Below are 18892 nucleotides of genomic sequence, written 5' to 3'. Positions count from 1 at the left end.
TTAATATATATATATATATATATATATATATATATATATATATATATATATATATATAAAGAAGAAACTCTTAATATAAAATAAATTAAAATTTTTTTTGTCATAATCCGAATATGATGGTCTAACTAGTCTAATTAGCCTATCAACTTTGTTTGATGTAAATCACTGATCAAAATGCTTAAATTGAAATTGATAATAGTGACACTAATCTTAATCTTACTCATTTTCAATATGACACTAATCTAAGATATTATATATATTTTTTTAATTCTCCCAATAATATTTACCTATTTGAATTATGTCATCCTCGGTAGAGATTATGCTTTTTATGTGGACAATTAGGATCATGTGGGAGAAGGGAGACACACTCCCATTTTCTTTTTTTTTTAATCAATTGAGCATATCTAGTTTATGAGTAATTTTAATGGAAACCAAAAATGCAACATAAAAAGTAGATTCAACAATTAATTATGATTAAATTGCTTTACCATATTATTATAGAATGTTTAAATATTTTTATGTTCTAATCATGATAAAATATTTTTTTTATAAATATATCATAATTTTAGAATAATTATGTAGACATGAACACAAAGATTTAGTGTCTGCACTGTCCAACTTAGAAAGAGTTACAGAATAAAAAGAAATTAATTGAGTTGTTCATTACATTAGCTGCATGTGCAAAATGTCAAACTTCAAGAAATCTTCCAACACTTCAATCTACCTAAATCACTCAGATGAGTCTAAATGCAGAAAAGATACTGTTCAATCACAATAACTATGCATGTCATGAGAACCATTTCAAAAACATCAGAATTGCAAAATGCCAGTCATCATCATGATGAACTTCAATGTCAAACAATCAGGAAGCAGAATGAAAATATGAAACTTTCAATCAAGTTTCGATTAATTACCAGAACAAAAAGCAATCATACAAACCCTAATTTTCAATTTTATCAGAAGAACTAACAATCGCAAAGGGGATTTATGTAGCCATTTTGAAATAAACCGCAATAAAAGTTGCAGACAAGATCTTTGAAGCACCCCAAAAATGGTAATGAATGAGTGAGGATTGCAGAGCATGATGTTAATCCAGATCAAGAAATTCCATCCTCTTTCTCATAGAGCCTTTGAGATCTGTGGCATCCCTTTCAGCTCTTTGAGCCTGTTAGAAGTGCACAATAACCTCATCATTAGAAGAATGACTTCAAGCATACTTTCTTAGCAATAAATGACAAGGACATGCTACTACAATCTTCAAGATGCAATATGAGCATAAACTACTAGCCAAAAGTGTCCTAATTATACTTTTGAACATATTCACTGGACCCTAATTAAATAGGCCTGAGAGCATGCTATGGTTAGCAGTTGCGAGCGATGCTTTTGAGAGCTTCCCCAAAAATCCAGGACCATGCATGTGAAGCTTATCCAAAAGTCACTGACATTGCACAAACTATACTGACACATCCTTTAAGCAAGTCCGAAATAACAGAACAAAAAGGAACAAGCAGGACGACATGTAACCTACTTGACTATTAACTGCATGAAGGTGGCAGCACATGAAGTCACAAGAAGAAAACAAGTAGCCAGAAGATATGTGAGGGCAACTAAGAATACAAGTACATTTAAGTTACATGATAATTAATGCAGAGGCATCTAGAATAGCACATCAAAAATTTTTAATCAAGCCTCTGGAAGCATGTACAACAGTACAAGAGTATACAATTACAAGTATGTTCTAAGTGAAGGTAGCAGCATATGAAGTTACAAGAAAAGAACAAGCAGATAGAAGATATGTGAAGGGATCTAAGAATACATACAAATATACATTAAATGATAATTAATGCAGAGGCATCTAGAGCAGTACAAAAAGAAAATTTTAATCAAGCCTCTAGAAGCATGTACAACAGTACAAGAGTATATGATTACAAGTATGTTCCAAGCGATGGAACTCACCCTTTTTATCTCCGCAGCTGAAACACATATCATGTGGGCTGGGAGCTCCTCCCTCTCCAAGTCCTTGCAGATTTTGACCAGCATACAGTAAACAAAACGTCATCAAGAATCCAACAAATTAATAGTGAGTTCAGTTAAAAAAGAGATATCAATACCAGTTCTCCTATTAAGACCACATTCTCTCCACGGATCACATAGAGACCTAGAGGAATATCACAGTACAGATCTCCTACAATTACTCGATCACAAGCACCTTCAAGAACCACATTTGCTGTAAACAATAAATATTGTCACTGAAGCATATCTATAGTGAGTAAATAAAGCTCTTGTTCACAAAAAAAGCATAAATAGATACCAAATTGGTCAAAAGAACGAAGAATGCCCAAAAGCTTTCGCCCATCACGTAATAACACAAGAAGCTTTTCTGTGAAAAGGAAAAACAACAATCAGAAGCTTGTTGAGATTGTTAAATGTGAAGTGAAACTTTGAAAAAATTAGGCAATAGACAAGGCTGCACATTAAATCCAATAACTTCCATGATTATCTTTGTGCATACCCTCCAAAACAGGCAGGCTACACATTTGATCATTTCCTCTGCATTAATCAAAATATGAAATCTGGAATGACCATTGAAAAGAGGTATATCTTCAAGTGAATTAGGCACTTCAAGCAACCAACCATGCCATGCATCATGCATCAAGACCAGGAACCGGTCTTTGAGATCAATGTGTTCTTGCAGGTGCAAAACAAGGGCAAGGAATAAATATTTCCATGCATTAAGACTAATCCCACACTCAAATATTTTTGCTGTCACTGCCTAGTGAAGCTATAAGCTGCAATATTGCAATGAACATGAAAGAAAGTTGCATTTGACTAGTATCTTGTCAGATTATTTGAGGGCAGAAACAGGACGTCAGAAAAACATATATGATCTGCTTCAAATGTTCTTGTGCTGTGCAAAGGTCATACACTTTCTTCAGTTTAAAAAATATACTAGTCATCGCAAGTTAAGTCAGTAGACCAACTGAATAAAGTTATACAACCATCTGTTTTTACTGTAGAGATCCTTAAAAAAAAAATCTACCCAACAATTTCCAACAGTAGACCAACTGAATAAAGTTACACAACCATCTGTTTTGACTGTAGAGATCCTTAAAAAGAAAATCTACCCAACAATTTCCAACCTAACATCTCGTCTGGAATTGCATTACTCGAGCAACTCGAATTCACCATATAACCAATGAACCCTTAAATGATAGCCACATAGCTATACTATTAAGTTTGTGTATTCAAACAAGTCAAATAGGGCTTTTTTTTTTTTGCAGGTATATTTGATCTTGACAAGAACAGTAACCACCAACCCTGCTAGTTAAACAAGAATGCATTGGAGCCAACCCTCATTGACATAACTTTTACAATGAACACTTGGAAAAACATAACCAGGTCGCTTCTTAGATCTTATGAGACCACTATCCACAATAAAGAGAAAGCAGTGGAAGAAATTCGAATCAGATGAATAAAAAAAATCCATATATAGGATATTTGTAATCCATAACAAGTTCTGCCTTACTAATCAAAGTGAAGTAACAAAGAATTGCAAGATAGAAAACGTAGGTAATATAATAGATAACAAAATTGGAACTTTTGACCAAAGCAAGATTGGTCAAATAGAACGATTGTTAGAACATAAGGTCCAAATCTAAAAGCTGATAACCAATCTAGCACTAAGATATTCCGCACAATTCATTGCAGAAAATTAATGCAGCAAAACTATGTAAAGGTTTGCAACAATAGGAGCAACTAGCCAAAGCTTACTGTCAAGGTAGCTCGCAAGAGAGTTCGAGAGGGCTAAAATAAGACAACAAAACCGGAACTTTCGACCAAAGCAAGATTGGTGAAATAGATCGGATGTTAGAACATAAGGTCCAAATCTAAAAGATAATAACCAATCTAGCACTAATATATTCCCGCTTATTCATCACACAACAAAACTATGCAAAGATTTTCCACAACAAGAGAAACCGGCCAAAGATTACTGTCAAGGTAGCTCGCAAGGGAGGTGGAGAGCAAGACATCTTCCGGTCCCGACCACGACATTGCGCCACAACCCGTTCGGACTGTTAAAAGTCACCTGCAATTTCTCCAGATCTCCCACAAGTAGCATTGAAGGCCCGGATGCTCCACTGCCTCACCACTCCCTAGCTCACGATCTCCCCAAATTTCCTCACAGAAAAATGCAACCTTTGGAAACCCTAGCGTCGACAAATTTGCTTCCGCGGATCCACTCCCAATCCCCAAAATCCGAACGCTGGCCGGCAAAGCGACGCCCTTTTTATCTCGACGAAGAACAGATACAAAGAATCGGAAGGGAAAGATCAAGAAAAAGGAGGATGGTTTCTTGCAAGGATCAGTGGATCACGCGATGCAGAGATGGACAGGGAAGAAATACGATGCGAGATGAACGGCAGAGATCGCATCTAGCCATGTCGCTGGTCGATGGATGACTTCTTTCAAGCGCACGTTACACGCAATAGGCGTAGCGAGATGAGATCTCGGTGACCGAACAGCCTCGCACTAACCAGAATCGACAAAAGCACGACACGTGAACCGAATGCTCGGTGCGGCGGAGCCAGGAAACACATGAGAAGCCGCTCCCATTGGTTCACAACGGTGGGCCGTACACGAGACGGGAGTACGTCAAACGTAGTAGGGGGCGGCGAGATTGGATGCTGGAGACTGACAGCGTCACGGACGGCAGAGGCGGCAAAAGCGCGACACGTGTGTTGGTGCGGCTCCTGCGCCCCGCCGAGAGTGGAAACACGAGAGAAAGCCCTCCGACTGGTTGACTAGTGCGGACCCCACAGGACAGGGGCTTATCTTTGCATTTTTTTTGTTGAGTTGTAGAAAAACTGATTAGGGATCTAATAGCAAAAAATACAAACATATTTCTCACTGCGGGAGGGACTTCATCAAGTAACAAAGAGGTTTGTTTTCGAAATAAGTGATCGAAAAGGGACCTAATAGCAAATAGAACAGCGAAGTCATATTTCTTGCGGCACAAACGAAAGCCTCGAAGCCTTCTCGGTCTTCCTTCGCTCCCCCGAGAGCTTAATGGCTCTCGAGACATCGGAGCAAGCCTAATCCGATCAAGGAGAGCTCCGACTGAGGGCCATGAGTCGCGGAACGGGAGCCGGCTACGATCGTCACACCACAATCTTCTCGCCCGAGGGCCGCCTTTACCAAGTCGGTAAGCCCTGGGGTTCTTGATCCCCCACCACAGGAAGTGATTTTTGATCTATCGTTCGATCGGAGTGGGGTCGTCCTCTTAGTTTTTGGGTAGACGAGAAGACGTGGTCTGTAGGGTTTTTTCTTTGATTTTGGGGCAGAGTACGCGTTTAAGACCGTCAAGGCCTCCGGGATCACGTCGATTGGAGTCCGAGGAAAGGATTCCGTGTGCGTTGTCACCCAGAAGAAGGTCCCCGTGAGTATTTCTTCGCCTCACTCTTTAATTTGTCCTCCGATATGCGATCGTTCTTCGTATGAGATAGTCAACAACTCAATGTAGGACAAGCCTTTGGATCAGACCAGTGTCACGCATCTCTTCCCCGTTACGAAGTACCTTGGATTGTTAGCCACCGGGATGACAGGTTTCCTATATTTCTTCCCTTTGAAGTGAATGATCATGTTGCTTAATTTAGTGTGCAGATGCTTTCAGTTATATGAGGTTTCTGAAGTATGTATGTTAGCCTCATGGAGTACCATTTTTTATTTCTGGTACATGTAGACAATCGTTTATATCATCTATTGAATGTGTTTGACCAAGGGAAATCTTGGAAGGAAAAAAGAGAAACCAATTCCGAAGAGGGAAGAAGAGGATCTACAATGGTCGAGTGGTTGAGGAGGGAATTTATAAAATCTGATTCATTGAAAGAAAGAAAGTTGCAGAAAGAGTGTTGCAGGATTTCATTAGTTATCTACTACGGCAGATTTGTTTTGCATCATCTTATGCAGCTAAATTTGCATTCAAATTGCTGACTGGCTTGTTCTTTTGGATATTCCAGATGAGATATTTTCAAACTTGGATGGTAGGCCTGCCTGATGGACATAGGGCTTCATTGTGCTTCCTGTTTATATGAATGCTGTAAAAATCTCCTCATTGGAGTACTTCGTTGGTGACATTTCAATAGTTTCCTTAGTGTAGTTCAAGGAATTTGTGGTCATTGAAGGATGGAATGTGGGTGGATCTGGTGTCATCATTGTGCCACAAGCTAAGGATAGTGGGTTTTACACTTAAGAAGCTGATGGACAAGAAGATTTCTGGAATTAAGTGGTTGATTGGGTCAAAGTTGAATCCTTTGATAAAAGGGTTGGAATCAGGTCAACTTTATTTACTTTTCATGTAAACATAAAGAAGTGCTTGGTCTTATGGCCATGGAGGTTTAGACTTTGGGATAACAAGATAAAGGGTGAATCAAGTGCACCAGGCTTCCACCAACACGACATCTTGGAAGTGAATGTATGCAACCTTACGATCACATATAGAGAAGTTACCTTCGCGACTTTGGGATAACAACAGTGGAAATTACATAAGATGATGGAAAACCAAAAATTTGATATATGTCATTTGCATTATAAATGTAAAAGATAAGAGTCACGATGTTGAGGTCTTTTTTCAATTTTAGATGTGAGGATAAAGATGTGTCCTTTCATAACTTTTCAGCTGCATCAGTCTCAAATGATGCTAGAAGACGAATGAGTAACTTATATTGCAGCAATGGTTAAGCATCTGTATCTAAGTTGAAAACAACAGGTTATTCAAAACAACAGCAAACATGGTATTTTTAACCCCACTATAACTATTTGTTAATTTAACTCAAAAGTGTTATTTATTTCAGTCTCAAACAAACGGCTTCATTTGGAAGAACTTTGTAGAAGCTTACATCATGATGTTATATTTTTAGAGGATCTGATGCATTGGTTGCTGTTAGTAATATGGTGTCATAGGATATGTTTAATGTATATATCATTCAATATGATTAAGATTTGATACTGTGGTCATTGGCTGATGCAAGATCATTAGTCCAGCAAGCAAGAAATGAGGCAGCTGAATTTCGTTTCAAACGGGGATATGAGATGCCTATTGATGTATTAGCAACATGGTATGGTCTCCCTCTTTTGTCTTATTATCCTTGTGATGAACGAAACCAATATTTTGAGCATCACACAAAGTCAGTATGCATATAATTTTTTAGGGATAATTATAGATTATCCCCTGTAATTATATAGGATTAGTATCCTGGTCCCTATACTTTAAAAAGTAACATTGAAATCCCTACACTTATGAAAGTGAAACATTTAACATCAATTCTCCTTATATTGTCAATTTCATCGTGAATGGAAGGGGTAAAAAAGTAATTTCATATAAACTTTTGGCATAAGAAAGAATGCATGGATGCAAACTCGTGCGGTTATCTTTCTTGTGTTTTTTTGGGTTTTTAATCACTGATTAACACTTAGGTGATGCCAATCCACCATATATTTATTTTCACAAAGCAAGTACAATCTTAATTTTTATATGATATCATGGATGCTCTTTCACTTTTTGTCTCTGCTCTTGCCGGCATTATTCTAGTTATGGCATATTAAGAACTTCTGGGCATAGCTAGTAACCTGCGTGGGTGTTGTCGTCTTCACCGCCCACCGCAAAGATGTTCCTCCGGTCCCCCTTCCCGTACTTCGCCTAAGGGATGCTGCGCTTCCGCTGCTCTCCCTTGCCCCAGGCAATCAGTTGCTAGCAGTGCTGTGCGCTGCCATCGAACTTGTCGTCGTTCCCACCGTCATCCGCCTCTCCCCAGTAGTCTGGCACCTCGATCATCCCTCGCTCGATCATGCTGCAATCCTCCACCAGGGTCTGGTAGCGCTCCCATGCCTCAGCGGAACTCCACCTTGCCAACTACACCGTGATGGCGGACCATCAGTCCGAGGTGCCCTCTGGGTACACCACCAAGGCCCGCTCGAAGACTTGTCCTCTCGCATTCACGGCGTCGGCGCAACCCCCTCGAACTGCCTAGAGAACATGGACATCAAGTCGCCCTCGCTCACTCGTCTTACTCTTCTTTCGCAAGGAACGAGAGGGTTGGTGGTGTGATGTTTTTTACTCGATGTCGCCACTGGTCTATCGTTTGCAGCCCAGCCGGAGGTGCGCGAGGCTAGCGCACAAGGGTGGCTTTCCAAAGGAGATCTGAGCGCCAGCCTCGCGTGCCACTGACGCTGCCGCTAGTTTGTCATCCGCAGTGCAGCCGAAGGCGCACGAGGGTGGCATTCTAGAAGAGATCCGGGTGCCAACATCGCATGTTACCGGCACTACCGACCTCGCGCACCACCGATGCCGCTGTCGTCCGCAGGGAGGAAAGTGAAATTGTCGTCTGAAGTTTATATGAAATTACTTTTTTACCCCTTTCATTCAAGACGAAATTAATGACATGAGGAGAATTGGGGTTAAATGTTTCACTTTCGTAAGTATAAGGATCTCAATGCTACTTTTTAAAGTATAGGGACCGAGATGCTAATCCTATGTAACTATAGGGGGTAATCTATAATTACCCCAATTTTTTAGTATTGCATCTGTTGTTTTTGTCCAGTGGGAATTTCTTCTTCCCAAGATGCTAGTAGGAGTTCTTTATTTTATGTTAACATTATTGATCGTTAATAAAATCTTTACATCTACTTTAGACAGTGACACCCTCATTGTGATTGTTGCAGTTAGGAGGCCATGACTGGTACATAATTATCTGATAAACAAATTTCCTTAACATCTATGGAAGTAGGAAGTCTTTTGAGTTGGTGCTTTTGGTAGTAAAGATTTTGCTGTGGTATTGACAACAACTTTTCTTTCATCTTTATGTGGTATATGTATGGACACTTTTGAGAACACGATTAGCATAAAGTGGAACATAATTTGGAAGAAAATGAGTGAAGAGATAAAACTTGATTAGTGTTTTTTTCTTGATCATCATGAGATGGTTTTGAAGCTAGTCCTGTTTATGTTGTTGGCATCTAACTGTAAATGAATTGTAGTCATGACAGATATTTATTTATTTATTTATTATGATTTTATGTTCAGAAGACCAGTCCTCTAAGCCAACCATCTTTGTGACTATATTATCTTCTCCAATATGGTTGATAGCACGAGTTTATAGTATTCTGTTCCAGGCTGCAAGTGCTGGCTTGAAAGAACAAGAAGCAATCAACTTGCTGGAGAAGAAAATGAAGAATGATCCAGCATTCTCGTATGAGGAAACTGTGCAGGTAAGATATGACAGATTGTAATTGGTGTGCATTGAACATCTGTTACCTATGGCAGAATTACCTGCAACTTTCTACAATTAACTTCCACCAATGTTGTGTCTTCCGATTCTTGGCTGTAGAAGTTTTACTGCTTCCAAATAGGCAAATGTACTATCGCCCAGTAGGTGGTTTAGTTAGTACATTGAGTTGGTATTTTCCTTGTCTTGACACCAAGTATTGGGTAGTGGGAAACACATCTGTGTAATGTTGGTCTTTCTCTCCCAATTTGTGTGTTCTCTACTTCCTTTCTTTGGTTTAATTTTGGAGCTCTTTTTTTTCATTTTGAATTATGCTTATACAAGACCCTTTGATCCATAAGCTCAGATGGTGTTTCTCCTTAACGAATCACTGGTTAGTATATAGAGTATTTGGCTAATCTTATGTTGATTATTGCAGACTGCAATATCTGCTCTACAATCAGTTCTGCAGAAGGACTTCAAAGCTACAGAGATAGAGGTAACCCATTGACTTATGGTCATTAAGGATTGGTAATTTTTAATAAGGTTGGAGAAAAAAATTAACCACAACAGAGAGCCATTAGCCATTCACTCAAGTGTCATAATTTCGTAAGAGTAACCATTTTTTCTGTTTGCTACATGCCTGCATCTTAAGCTCGTCCATGATTAGGGAATTCCATTTTTTTCCAGTATGGTTATCGCTTACGACATGACTTTGGTTATTCTCTAGGTGGGAGTTGTCACATGATGAACCTGGCTCATCAAATAAAGGATGTGATTGAGAAATATCAAAGGTAGTGACAACATATCTTCTTTCTTGAAGGATGTCTTTCAACTGCTTTATCTATCTCAGGTTGATCAGATATTTAACATGCCTTCCTCAATCAATATTATGGTCCATATGACTTGTGTTTGTCTCCATACAACTACTACTGAGAGAGCGAGGTGGTGACAAGTTATCTTTCTTAGCTTTGTACAACCTTTTCACATAGAGCTTACACTGAGCAACTTTATTGCCTTACTAGTTGCATGGGATGAGCAGTATTCTATCATCTCGCTCTTATTTATGTGATAGCATATGGAAGAAGTTACATGCCACCCAACATGCATGCTTTTTTCTTTAATCACAGGATATTCCTTTTTTCGTACCTTTAATTGATGACATGATGTACAAATCATTCTCTCAACCACTTCTCAACATCACACAGTTCAAGCAAATCAGAACTATTAGAACATATAAGATAAGATTGGCATCATCAATCTTATCTTAATACATTAATCATTCACAACTCTTGACTCTTGCTTAGCAAAAGCATCAAACTGCTTGTCATGTTGAAAGTGGCATGAACATGACATGACCTTCTGCAATAATCTCTGTAAGCATTTGAATCTTTCCTCTTCTTTTTTTTTTTAATTCTCTCTTGTTTACATGATTCAATTTTTTCTTTCCATCATGCTTTTATTTTCTAAATTCAGTCATTTGCATCTCTTCATTAGCAGCAGCAGTAGCAGTGGTTTTGAGAGCTGGACAGCAAGATCATTGTTTCTGAAGGCTTATGAGTCGTTCTTCTTGTGATGCATGGGTGAGTTCCTGCGCACTCGACTCCCTACTTCCCTGCAAAGGACATCAGAGAGCTTCCCGGGCTTTGGGGACCTCAGCTTGTGCATGTGGCCTTGGCGGCGGAGGCCATTCTCCTTCATGCCCACCGTCTCTGTTCCTTCTTCGCTACCGTTCTCTGCGACTGGTGCTACGTAAACGAAGGTGCCTAGTAGCACATCGTTCATGTCCAAGAGCGGCTCCAAGGCCTCGACGATGGCCGACATGTGAGGGCGGGACTTGGGACTCTGGCTCAAGCACTGGTAGACCACCGCCGCGGCCCTCTGAGCTCCCTGGGTGGAGTACTGGCCCTCGAGGCCGGGGTCCATGATGCGGTACAGCTTCCGTGGATCACTGAGACACGGTCGCGCCCACTCCACGAGGTTCTGCTCTCTGCTCGGCCGCGCCTTGTCGACGCAACGCCTCCCCGTCAACAGCTCCAGCAGGACGACGCCGAAGCTGTAGACGTCGCTCTTGGCCGTGAGGTGGCCTGGCGATGGCTGAGGAGATGAAGAACCAGTTCCGAACAAAGAGGAGAGATGGGAGCTGTATCAGAGACTCACCAGTCATGATGTACTCCGGTGCAGCGTAGCCATGAGTGCCCATGACTCGGGTGGAGACGTGTGTGTCGTCTCCTTCCGGACCGTCCTTGGCGAGGCCAAAGTCTGAGAGCCTTGCCTTGTAGTCCTGAAACTTGAGGGACAGAGTTGCCCAATTAAGCATGACAGAGAAAGAGTGTAAAGTCTTTGCCATGGCCAGGCAGAGAGGCCATTTCAGCGGACAGTGGAGGAAGAAATGCTAGTTTACTGAGACAACAGATCCATTGTGATGCCAATTGATGCTCCCTAAATAGTGTTTTGGAAGCACAAGTTTGTCACTGCATCACAATGAAGTCTGGTCCAAGATACTTCTTCCTCCTGTCTAAAGGTAGCTCCAAGATGAGCTCATTGCCAGGAAAAAGATTGCTAGGATGATCCTTCTTTTCTACCATGAAGATGTCATCCATGGCTCTCCCAATTGTTGTGCCATATTCATGTTTCAACCATCTTTCGATAAGAAAGAAGAGGTTAAAGAAGACTCACCGAGTCTAATAAGATGTTTGAAGCTTTAAAATCCCGGTAGATCACCGGCTTATCGGAGTCGTGGAGAAAACCTAAGCCCTTGGCAGCTCCCACGGCGATCCTTAATCGCGCTAACCAGGGCAAAGGAGTATAATATCCTGCACATATCAAGCAACTAAGATGATTCAGCAAGCTTAATTCCTTAATGCTAAGTATCTTCCTCTATGAAGATATGAGAGATTTATAACAAGTTAATGCATTTAGACTGCTTCCTAATTAATGACAAGAGATGCCATGGCATGCACAGAGTGGTCAAGTCCACTCTTAAACCCCATAACAGTATGTCTGTATGTATTGGAAAAGCATTCTCCATGTCCCACTTCTCCACAAAATGGGAATTAGAGAGTTGACTCGTTCAGCAAAGACCCCTGCTAATACTTTTCTGTATGACATCAAATTAACCTGTTTAGATTCATTAATACAAATGAAGACTAAGTCATTAAGCAACATGTTAAAAGTCTTATGCTTTTCCAGCTGCCAAGAAACCTTGGAGCAAGACAACAGTCTCTAAGAGTCATGGAAGTAATTTTCCTTGATGAATCCCTGGTTGCTTTATGATCTTCGAAAGTGAAGACCAAAAAAAGCAAGATGCCTTACAAGGATCAAGCAACCAATAAGAACAAGACGTTACAGGATTTCCTCCACTATGATATAATCTGGCATGTAGCAATGATGAAGTGCAAGAAAGAAATGCTCATAAACAACTTGTTGAAAAGTTGATGGCAACTTACGGTGACAATGAAATGGAAACTTTATTCAAGAGGAAAACGGACATACTTTTGAAGAGATGGTTCTCCAAGCTGCCCCGAGGCATGAACTCGTACACCAGCAGCCGGTGTTCCTCCTCGCAGCAGTACCCGATCAACTTCACGAGGTGGGGATGCCGCAGTCGTCCGAGAACAAGCACTTCGGCCTGTCGATGAGCCACAGGAAGCAAGCAACATAAGTTCGTGCAGGAGCGCATGAGGGAAGGGGAAGAAGCCATGCTAATAGCAGCGCTCACCAGCCATTCCTTGTGGCCCTGCCCGCCATCCAAGTCCAGGAGCTTCACCGCAACCGGCTGTGACTTCAGCCCGGGCTTCACCTTCTCGTCAACGAAGCCTCTGTAGACGGGCCCGAAGCCACCTTCTCCGAGGAAGTTGCCGACGGAGAAGCTCTGCGTCGCCTCCTTCAGCTCAGCCAAGGTGAAGACATAGAGATTCGATCCCACCAGAGATATGGACAGGTCCTCCGGGGATAACACGCCAGTGGAGGAACTGACGTCGGAGAAGGACAGCCGCTGGATTGGTATCTGCTTCTTCGACCGCTTTTTGTGACCGCTTCCATAGCATCCCGGCAGAAGAAGACTCCACAATGAGGCCTTCGACATCCTGCAGAGATGGTGAAGCCTCTTGACAGGTGAAGTGCAACTCGATCAGTAAAGGTGAACGGTCCCATGGATTCCCATGTCGGAGCAGCTAACAAGGATGTCGCCAAGGAAGAAGAGCTCAAAGAGGCCAAGGGAGGGAGCAGAAGCCAATTATTCATGTCATACCAACTGCTCCACCAAATTTAAGGGCCATTTCTGCCCTGGCGTGAGGAAAATGCCGAGGCTGACCCTTGACTTTGCCAATGGCAAGAGAGACCATGGAGGACAAAAGGTGTCGAGAAGACTTCAGTTTCAAGGTCTGTCCACCAAACCAAGGGTAGGAAGGAACTCTCTGATTTTTTCTGCTTGGTGTGACACTTCCACAAACAAGACTGATGGTATTCAAAGCAGTCCTCAATATAATACAGATAAAACCAAGTGAATACAAGAATCTCCTGCTGCTTTCTGATTTGATATCACATCATGATTTGGTTGAAGGAATAGTCTTGCAACTTGATTCAATGAATCCAATCCTGGCCAAGATATCGGTTCTCTGGACATGAACGACTGTCTTTGATATACTGCAATCATGCTAATTCTACTTCCAAACACTATACTTTGATCAAAGTTGGAGCAAATAATACTCTGGGGAGCAGAATAGTAGCAGGTCCAATGAGTGCCTCACCTAATTATGTGGCTCAAAGCATTGTGTACAGTGAAAACATGTCAGATTAAGTCACAGAAGCAGACAGATCACCACCATTAGAACCTTCTTTCCAACTTATGCTGATGTGGGTTAGCAGATGATACATCCATTCATATGGATGTAATTGACCAGAGTGGGGACACTTCATTTTCTAGTGTACAGAAAACCATAATTGATGTCAGGACATGCATGCTTGAGACATTGTTTAGGGTTTTTTTTATTTTTGTAGACTGAAAAGTATGGCCCCAATCAAATATTAAACCTGGTCTTCTAGAATCAGACCTGGCCTTTTGTGGGGGGCACATATCCTGCGACTTCAAGAGCAAGAAGACAGAGGTTTCACTTGCAAAACATTAGTTTGAGGAACTATGGTTGTCCTTTTTTTTATCTAACTGGAAGGCACCATCCATCCTTGAGACAAAGGGTTTCTGATTCTGTGGTCGCAAACAAAACAGATACTTGCTGTATTCTTTAATCATATCTTCCGAACATATTTCTTCTGACATGCATTCCTTTTCTGCAAGTAAATTATGATTGGTCAATAGATGGGTTAATAAGTTCCCAAAAAATTTCCAACACTGAACTTTAGAAATAATAACCATGTAAAATGATAATGTCATTATCAAATACTTAACAAAAGAAGAAGTGTATCACACTGACCTGTAGCACTTTTTTTATCATATATTCTTGGTTACTCTGCACAAACAGTTTTCCTCAAACTGATGTCCTGCCTGACCTGTCAACCCAAGCCAACTTTGTCACGCTCTTGAGACATCATCTGTTGTCAGTAGAGGGACTGGAAAAAAAAAAGAGTAAAAGAAAGGAAGAATAGGTCTCATTAATTGTTGGTGTTGGGCACTCCCGGATTGAGAGTGCATAGTGATTCCTCAGAAGCTGATCTCTGTCAGTGCTGCTGCTTGTCATGAGTTTGACTATTATTGGTCCTGGATAAAGTATGTCTAGAATACATTCAGAACTCCTTTTCCCTCTTGCTTTCCTTTTGTAGTTTTGTGCTCTGTCTTTCTCCTCCTATCCACTGTCTTATCTCCGGTTCTTCCATCAAATAACAATAATGATGGCATTCTGCTCATAATAATAATAATAATTGCAACAGCAGCAGAGCAATAATTCATCTTTTCTGGTAGTAATATTCTAAGTCTTTGTTTTTCATTTAATATCTTACAATGTACACTATCGACTCGGTCTAAATACTCCCAAAATCATTTCTTTTCTTTTATTAAAGGTCAGCCAGGAGATAAAACCTGAAAAAACATTTCGCTTTCAGTCAAAGAATGCATCCATGGTCATGAGTTGGAACTTTGCCCTGTTCCATTTGGGCTTCACTGCAGGGAAAATAGGTTGAGAAACATATGCAGACAAACATATACAACAAATTCATCTATGGAAGTCAAGTCGACGTTGTCCTTGCAATTATAATGTACTGCTCTGGATGTTCAAACAAGTCACAAAATGATCAGGTCTGGATCTTTTGGCCTTTAGGGTGTGTCCGGTACTATGGAAAAGAATTTTCTTTTAAAACTATATATGTTTTCCAATATTTTTTAGAAAAAAGAATATTGAAAATTTTGTCTACAACATAAGAATAACTAATTAGAGTTTTCTTAACTTAGAAAACAATTCCTTTCAAGATTGAAAACATCATTAAGATTAAAAAAAAGTGTTAGATTAATAAAATTTTAAAAACTAAGTTAGCAATTAATTTTTGAAAATTAGGTTTTAATTATTAAAAATAGCATCAATTGATCTCATGTAATAGTTGTTTTAGAGTCCTATCAAATTGACTAGAACATCAATCCTATTACCTCAAAGTCAATCATGGAGGTTGGCTATAAAAGTCCATCAATGCCAACATCCCAATTTATTTTGTTATGTCAAAACTAATACTGATATGTAAAACGACTGGACAACAAGACTTAACATCAAAGTGGGTCTCTTATAATTTGGAAGCATATGAATTGAAATGAAAATTCACAATTAGTATTTCCAACTCTTTGCAAGAGTTTCCCCTACCATTCGTTCCAAATTTAATTTGTGTCCTCATCCATTTTATTTTCAAAAAAGAAAAGAGCTTAGTTTGCTACTAAATCCTGGGAAATGAAGATCCTCATTGGATGGGTCGTCGGATCCAAAATAATGAGAAAGCAAACCTTTGATGGTATAGTTACTAATTACAGCCCTTGAATTTAAAAAAGATTGAAATGTCTCCCATATGTGTTTGCTCTATTGTCATCTTTGAAGTCTAACACATTAGGCTCTTTCCTAATAGCCTAAGATTCTGGGATTGAAATTTTTCGAAGCATCCACCACAGTATCAATCCCTTCCAATTTCATCCGGTGTGTAGGTGTTTGATCAATACTTGTGCAATATTCTTCTGCTTAATTGGCTTGCACAATGCACTTGATCTTGGTTTACTAACCCTAATCCGACTTGTAAAACCTAATGTATATCATATCTTTTCCTGACAACTCAAACATTTGAAATTACTAGTAATCCAATCAAAACATCCATCGGTCACCGTCACTATTATCCTCTTTCGCAATGTATTTAAATCTGATATTTATCGATTAGTTCAACAAACAACCTAGCGATCCGATTATGATAACTATGACCACAAAGATGATAGTGAAGAGTAGCACCTTCAATCCACATCTCAATCATGTCGTTGCTGCTGGTGGTGGTGGTGGTGGAGGGAGGAGGGAGGATTGAGTAGCGTCCAAGTAATCTCCTCGGGACGACGTTTCCTTCTTCGCTCTCGTGCTGTCGTAAGAACGCACCCAGATTACTCCTCGGGTCGAGGTCGGGGTCGGTCAAACGGGGACTAGACGACGTGATCAGGACGTACCACCGGCACCGCCCACGGCCGTAAACGGCGGCCACCAAAGAACCGGGAACCAAAGCGGTTCCTTCTCCTCCTCGATTCATCCTCCCTGATCCGTCCTCCTCTGCTGCCTCTCCTGCCTCCCCCACCACCACCTCGACGGCCATCCGTTCGCACGCCACTGGTTGCTCGCCTCTCCGTGTCAGGCCGATGTGCCGCTCCCACCCACCCGCCCCCTCTCCATCCCCATCCGCCTCCCTTCGCTGGATAAGAAGACAGCGAAAGCCAAAAGAGGGAAAAAGACCGCCAACAATTTTCGCGAAAACAACCCTCAAATAATTAATGGCTTTATTTGGTTGCCTATACGTATATACGTATGTATATACACTTACTCGTATTATACTGTCTTTCTAATCCAATCATGTCTTGTGTGACCGTATGAATTAATTGATCGGATTAATTATATTAAAAAAATAAAAAATTTATGTGGTGGATGTCAATTATGAGTGATTTAGTCCGAATTGATTCAAAATATTGTCCACCGAAGGATTTTTAATAAATAGAAATGAATAAATTTTTATAATAGATTTTTTATTTTTTAAATATTATAAATTATGATATTATATAAACTATTTTTTAAATTTTTTATTTTAAGATAATATCAGTCTAAAATTTTATTTTTAAATTTTTATTTTGAAAAATTTATTTTAAAATAATATCAAATTTAGATAAAAGCTTATGTGCATAAACAATATGAACAGTAAGATTGAACGAGAGGTCAAAAGATTTTCAGTAAATAAAATTAAATATTTTTTATAATATATTAAATTTAAAAATAATATACATGATGAACATATAGAACTCAACGAGCGACTAATATATCCATAGCAAAATATAACAATTTCAAATAAATAAGATACTAAATATAAAACATAGATATAATAGTTCGTAGATATGAATGCAGAATTACAATGTCAGCTCATTCGAAATATGTTTTGTTCATAATAATTAAGTAAAAATTAGTTTGAACAAATCATTGACGAGCATTTCGGGGCATATCAATAATATATGAAATATTTTAGAACATATCATTGACGAGTATTTTGGAGCATATCAATAATATATGAAATATTTTGGAGCATATCAATGACGTATTAAATATTACGAAGCATATCAATTACATGTGTAGTATTTCGAAGTATATCAAGGGCGTATGAAATGTTATGGGGCATATCAATAACATATAAAAATTTTTAAAATATATTAATAATGAAAAGATAATATTTCAGAACATATCAATGACTATGAAATGTTTCATAACATACGAATGACATATTAATAAAATATTATATTAGATAAAAATAATTTTTCAAAAAATATATTTTAAAATAATATTCATGTAATTGATTATGCTTTTTTTTTTTGCTGACTATATTATAGTTGTTATTGGAGATGGATATTTTTTTCTCTTAAATATATAAATAATATAATATAGTAAAAAGGAATGATAGAGATTATAATAACAGTAGTTGTGTTAGGAAACGAGAGATTTTTTTCCTTTTTGTAATAAAAAAGACTTTAATAGGCACAGAGAAAATTTAGGCATTTTAGTTTTTAAAAACTAATTTTGTTTAATTTATGAAAAACTTTATAACCATAAAAAAGATAAAGTATATGAATAATACAATAATATTTTTTGATAATATGAGAGCTGATTGAGGAAATGAGAGAATAACTTTTTCTCTTTCATATTTATAATAAAAAGACTCAAATATGCTTAGGGAGAAATTAAGCATTTTCAAATTGTTTAATTAATGAATTACAGATTATTTTCGGACTTAAACACTGATGGACTAACTAATCCGACTAATAATTACATTTTAGAAATCTAAAATTATATATACTAAAAATAAAAGTAGGTAAATGACATAATAATATTTTTATAATATAGCAAAAGAAGATAGAGATTATAATAAGAGAGTTGAGGGAATGAGAGACATATTTTTTTTCTTTTACATAT

At 39.0% G+C, this 18892-nt stretch overlaps 3 protein-coding genes across 9 annotated transcripts; 1 reads left to right on the top strand and 2 right to left on the bottom strand.

Moving 5' to 3' along the window:
- Positions 1 to 875: 875 nt before the first annotated feature.
- Positions 876 to 4415, bottom strand: LOC135615374 (sm-like protein LSM1B). Of its 2 annotated transcripts, none has more exons than XM_065113788.1 (5): positions 3993 to 4415; positions 2312 to 2380; positions 2112 to 2227; positions 1957 to 2019; positions 876 to 1165 (listed from the first exon to the last, which is right to left on the bottom strand). In XM_065113788.1, exons 1-5 carry the CDS (start codon positions 4051 to 4053, stop codon positions 1088 to 1090), a joined length of 387 nt encoding a protein of 128 aa, XP_064969860.1. In that variant the 5' UTR covers positions 4054 to 4415; the 3' UTR covers positions 876 to 1087. The 2 variants fall into 2 exon arrangements, with proteins under 2 accessions (XP_064969860.1, XP_064969865.1); XM_065113793.1 differs by lacking the exon at positions 3993 to 4415 and adding an exon at positions 2513 to 3751.
- Positions 4416 to 5016: 601 nt separating this feature from the next.
- Positions 5017 to 11885, top strand: LOC103977384 (proteasome subunit alpha type-6). Of its 4 annotated transcripts, none has more exons than XM_065113758.1 (8): positions 5018 to 5203; positions 5343 to 5437; positions 5522 to 5603; positions 7037 to 7115; positions 9156 to 9264; positions 9700 to 9759; positions 9991 to 10054; positions 10761 to 11885. In XM_065113758.1, exons 1-7 carry the CDS (start codon positions 5128 to 5130, stop codon positions 10006 to 10008), a joined length of 519 nt encoding a protein of 172 aa, XP_064969830.1. In that variant the 5' UTR covers positions 5018 to 5127; the 3' UTR covers positions 10009 to 10054; positions 10761 to 11885. The 4 variants fall into 4 exon arrangements, with proteins under 4 accessions (XP_064969838.1, XP_064969830.1, XP_064969823.1 ...); XM_065113751.1 differs by having other exon boundaries at positions 10758 to 11885; XM_065113766.1 differs by lacking the exon at positions 7037 to 7115 and having other exon boundaries at positions 5017 to 5203; positions 9080 to 9264; positions 10758 to 11885.
- LOC103977148 (serine/threonine-protein kinase RIPK) lies at positions 10469 to 17074 on the bottom strand. Of its 3 annotated transcripts, XM_065113734.1 has the most exons (8): positions 16897 to 17074; positions 16691 to 16811; positions 14693 to 14768; positions 12982 to 14549; positions 12756 to 12891; positions 11940 to 12076; positions 11421 to 11550; positions 10469 to 11347 (listed from the first exon to the last, which is right to left on the bottom strand). In XM_065113734.1, the coding sequence occupies exons 4-8, from the start codon at positions 13345 to 13347 to the stop codon at positions 10815 to 10817; spliced, it is 1302 nt and encodes a 433-aa protein (XP_064969806.1). In that variant the 5' UTR covers positions 13348 to 14549; positions 14693 to 14768; positions 16691 to 16811; positions 16897 to 17074; the 3' UTR covers positions 10469 to 10814. The 3 variants fall into 3 exon arrangements, with proteins under 3 accessions (XP_064969806.1, XP_064969797.1, XP_009390860.2); XM_065113725.1 differs by having other exon boundaries at positions 16691 to 17074; XM_009392585.3 differs by having other exon boundaries at positions 11421 to 11544; positions 16691 to 17071.
- Positions 17075 to 18892: the final 1818 nt, after the last annotated feature.

Source organism: Musa acuminata, chromosome BXJ1-3 (assembly GCF_036884655.1).
Source record: "Musa acuminata AAA Group cultivar baxijiao chromosome BXJ1-3, Cavendish_Baxijiao_AAA, whole genome shotgun sequence".
In the NCBI taxonomy this organism is placed as follows: Eukaryota; Viridiplantae; Streptophyta; class Magnoliopsida; order Zingiberales; family Musaceae; genus Musa; species Musa acuminata.
Note: the sequence above shows the minus strand (reverse complement) of the source record. Positions and strands in the feature narration are given on the sequence as shown.

Coding starts and splice junctions, on each gene's coding strand:
- LOC135615374 (XM_065113788.1), bottom strand. CDS start 4,053: ATGTCGTGGTCGGGACCGGAAGATGTCTTGCTCTCCACCTCCCTTGCG. Junction 2,228..2,311: donor TCGTTCTTTTGACCAATTTG/GTATCTATTTAT, acceptor TATTGTTTACAG/CAAATGTGGTTCTTGAAGGT. Junction 2,020..2,111: donor TGGTCTTAATAGGAGAACTG/GTATTGATATCT, acceptor AAAATCTGCAAG/GACTTGGAGAGGGAGGAGCT.
- LOC103977384 (XM_065113758.1), top strand. CDS start 5,128: ATGAGTCGCGGAACGGGAGCCGGCTACGATCGTCACACCACAATCTTC. Junction 5,604..7,036: donor GTTAGCCACCGGGATGACAG/GTTTCCTATATT, acceptor CAAGATCATTAG/TCCAGCAAGCAAGAAATGAG. Junction 9,265..9,699: donor CGTATGAGGAAACTGTGCAG/GTAAGATATGAC, acceptor TGATTATTGCAG/ACTGCAATATCTGCTCTACA.
- LOC103977148 (XM_065113725.1), bottom strand. CDS start 13,347: ATGTCGAAGGCCTCATTGTGGAGTCTTCTTCTGCCGGGATGCTATGGA. Junction 12,077..12,755: donor GGAGAACCATCTCTTCAAAA/GTATGTCCGTTT, acceptor TGATATGTGCAG/GATATTATACTCCTTTGCCC. Junction 11,551..11,939: donor CAAACATCTTATTAGACTCG/GTGAGTCTTCTT, acceptor CTGTCCCTCAAG/TTTCAGGACTACAAGGCAAG.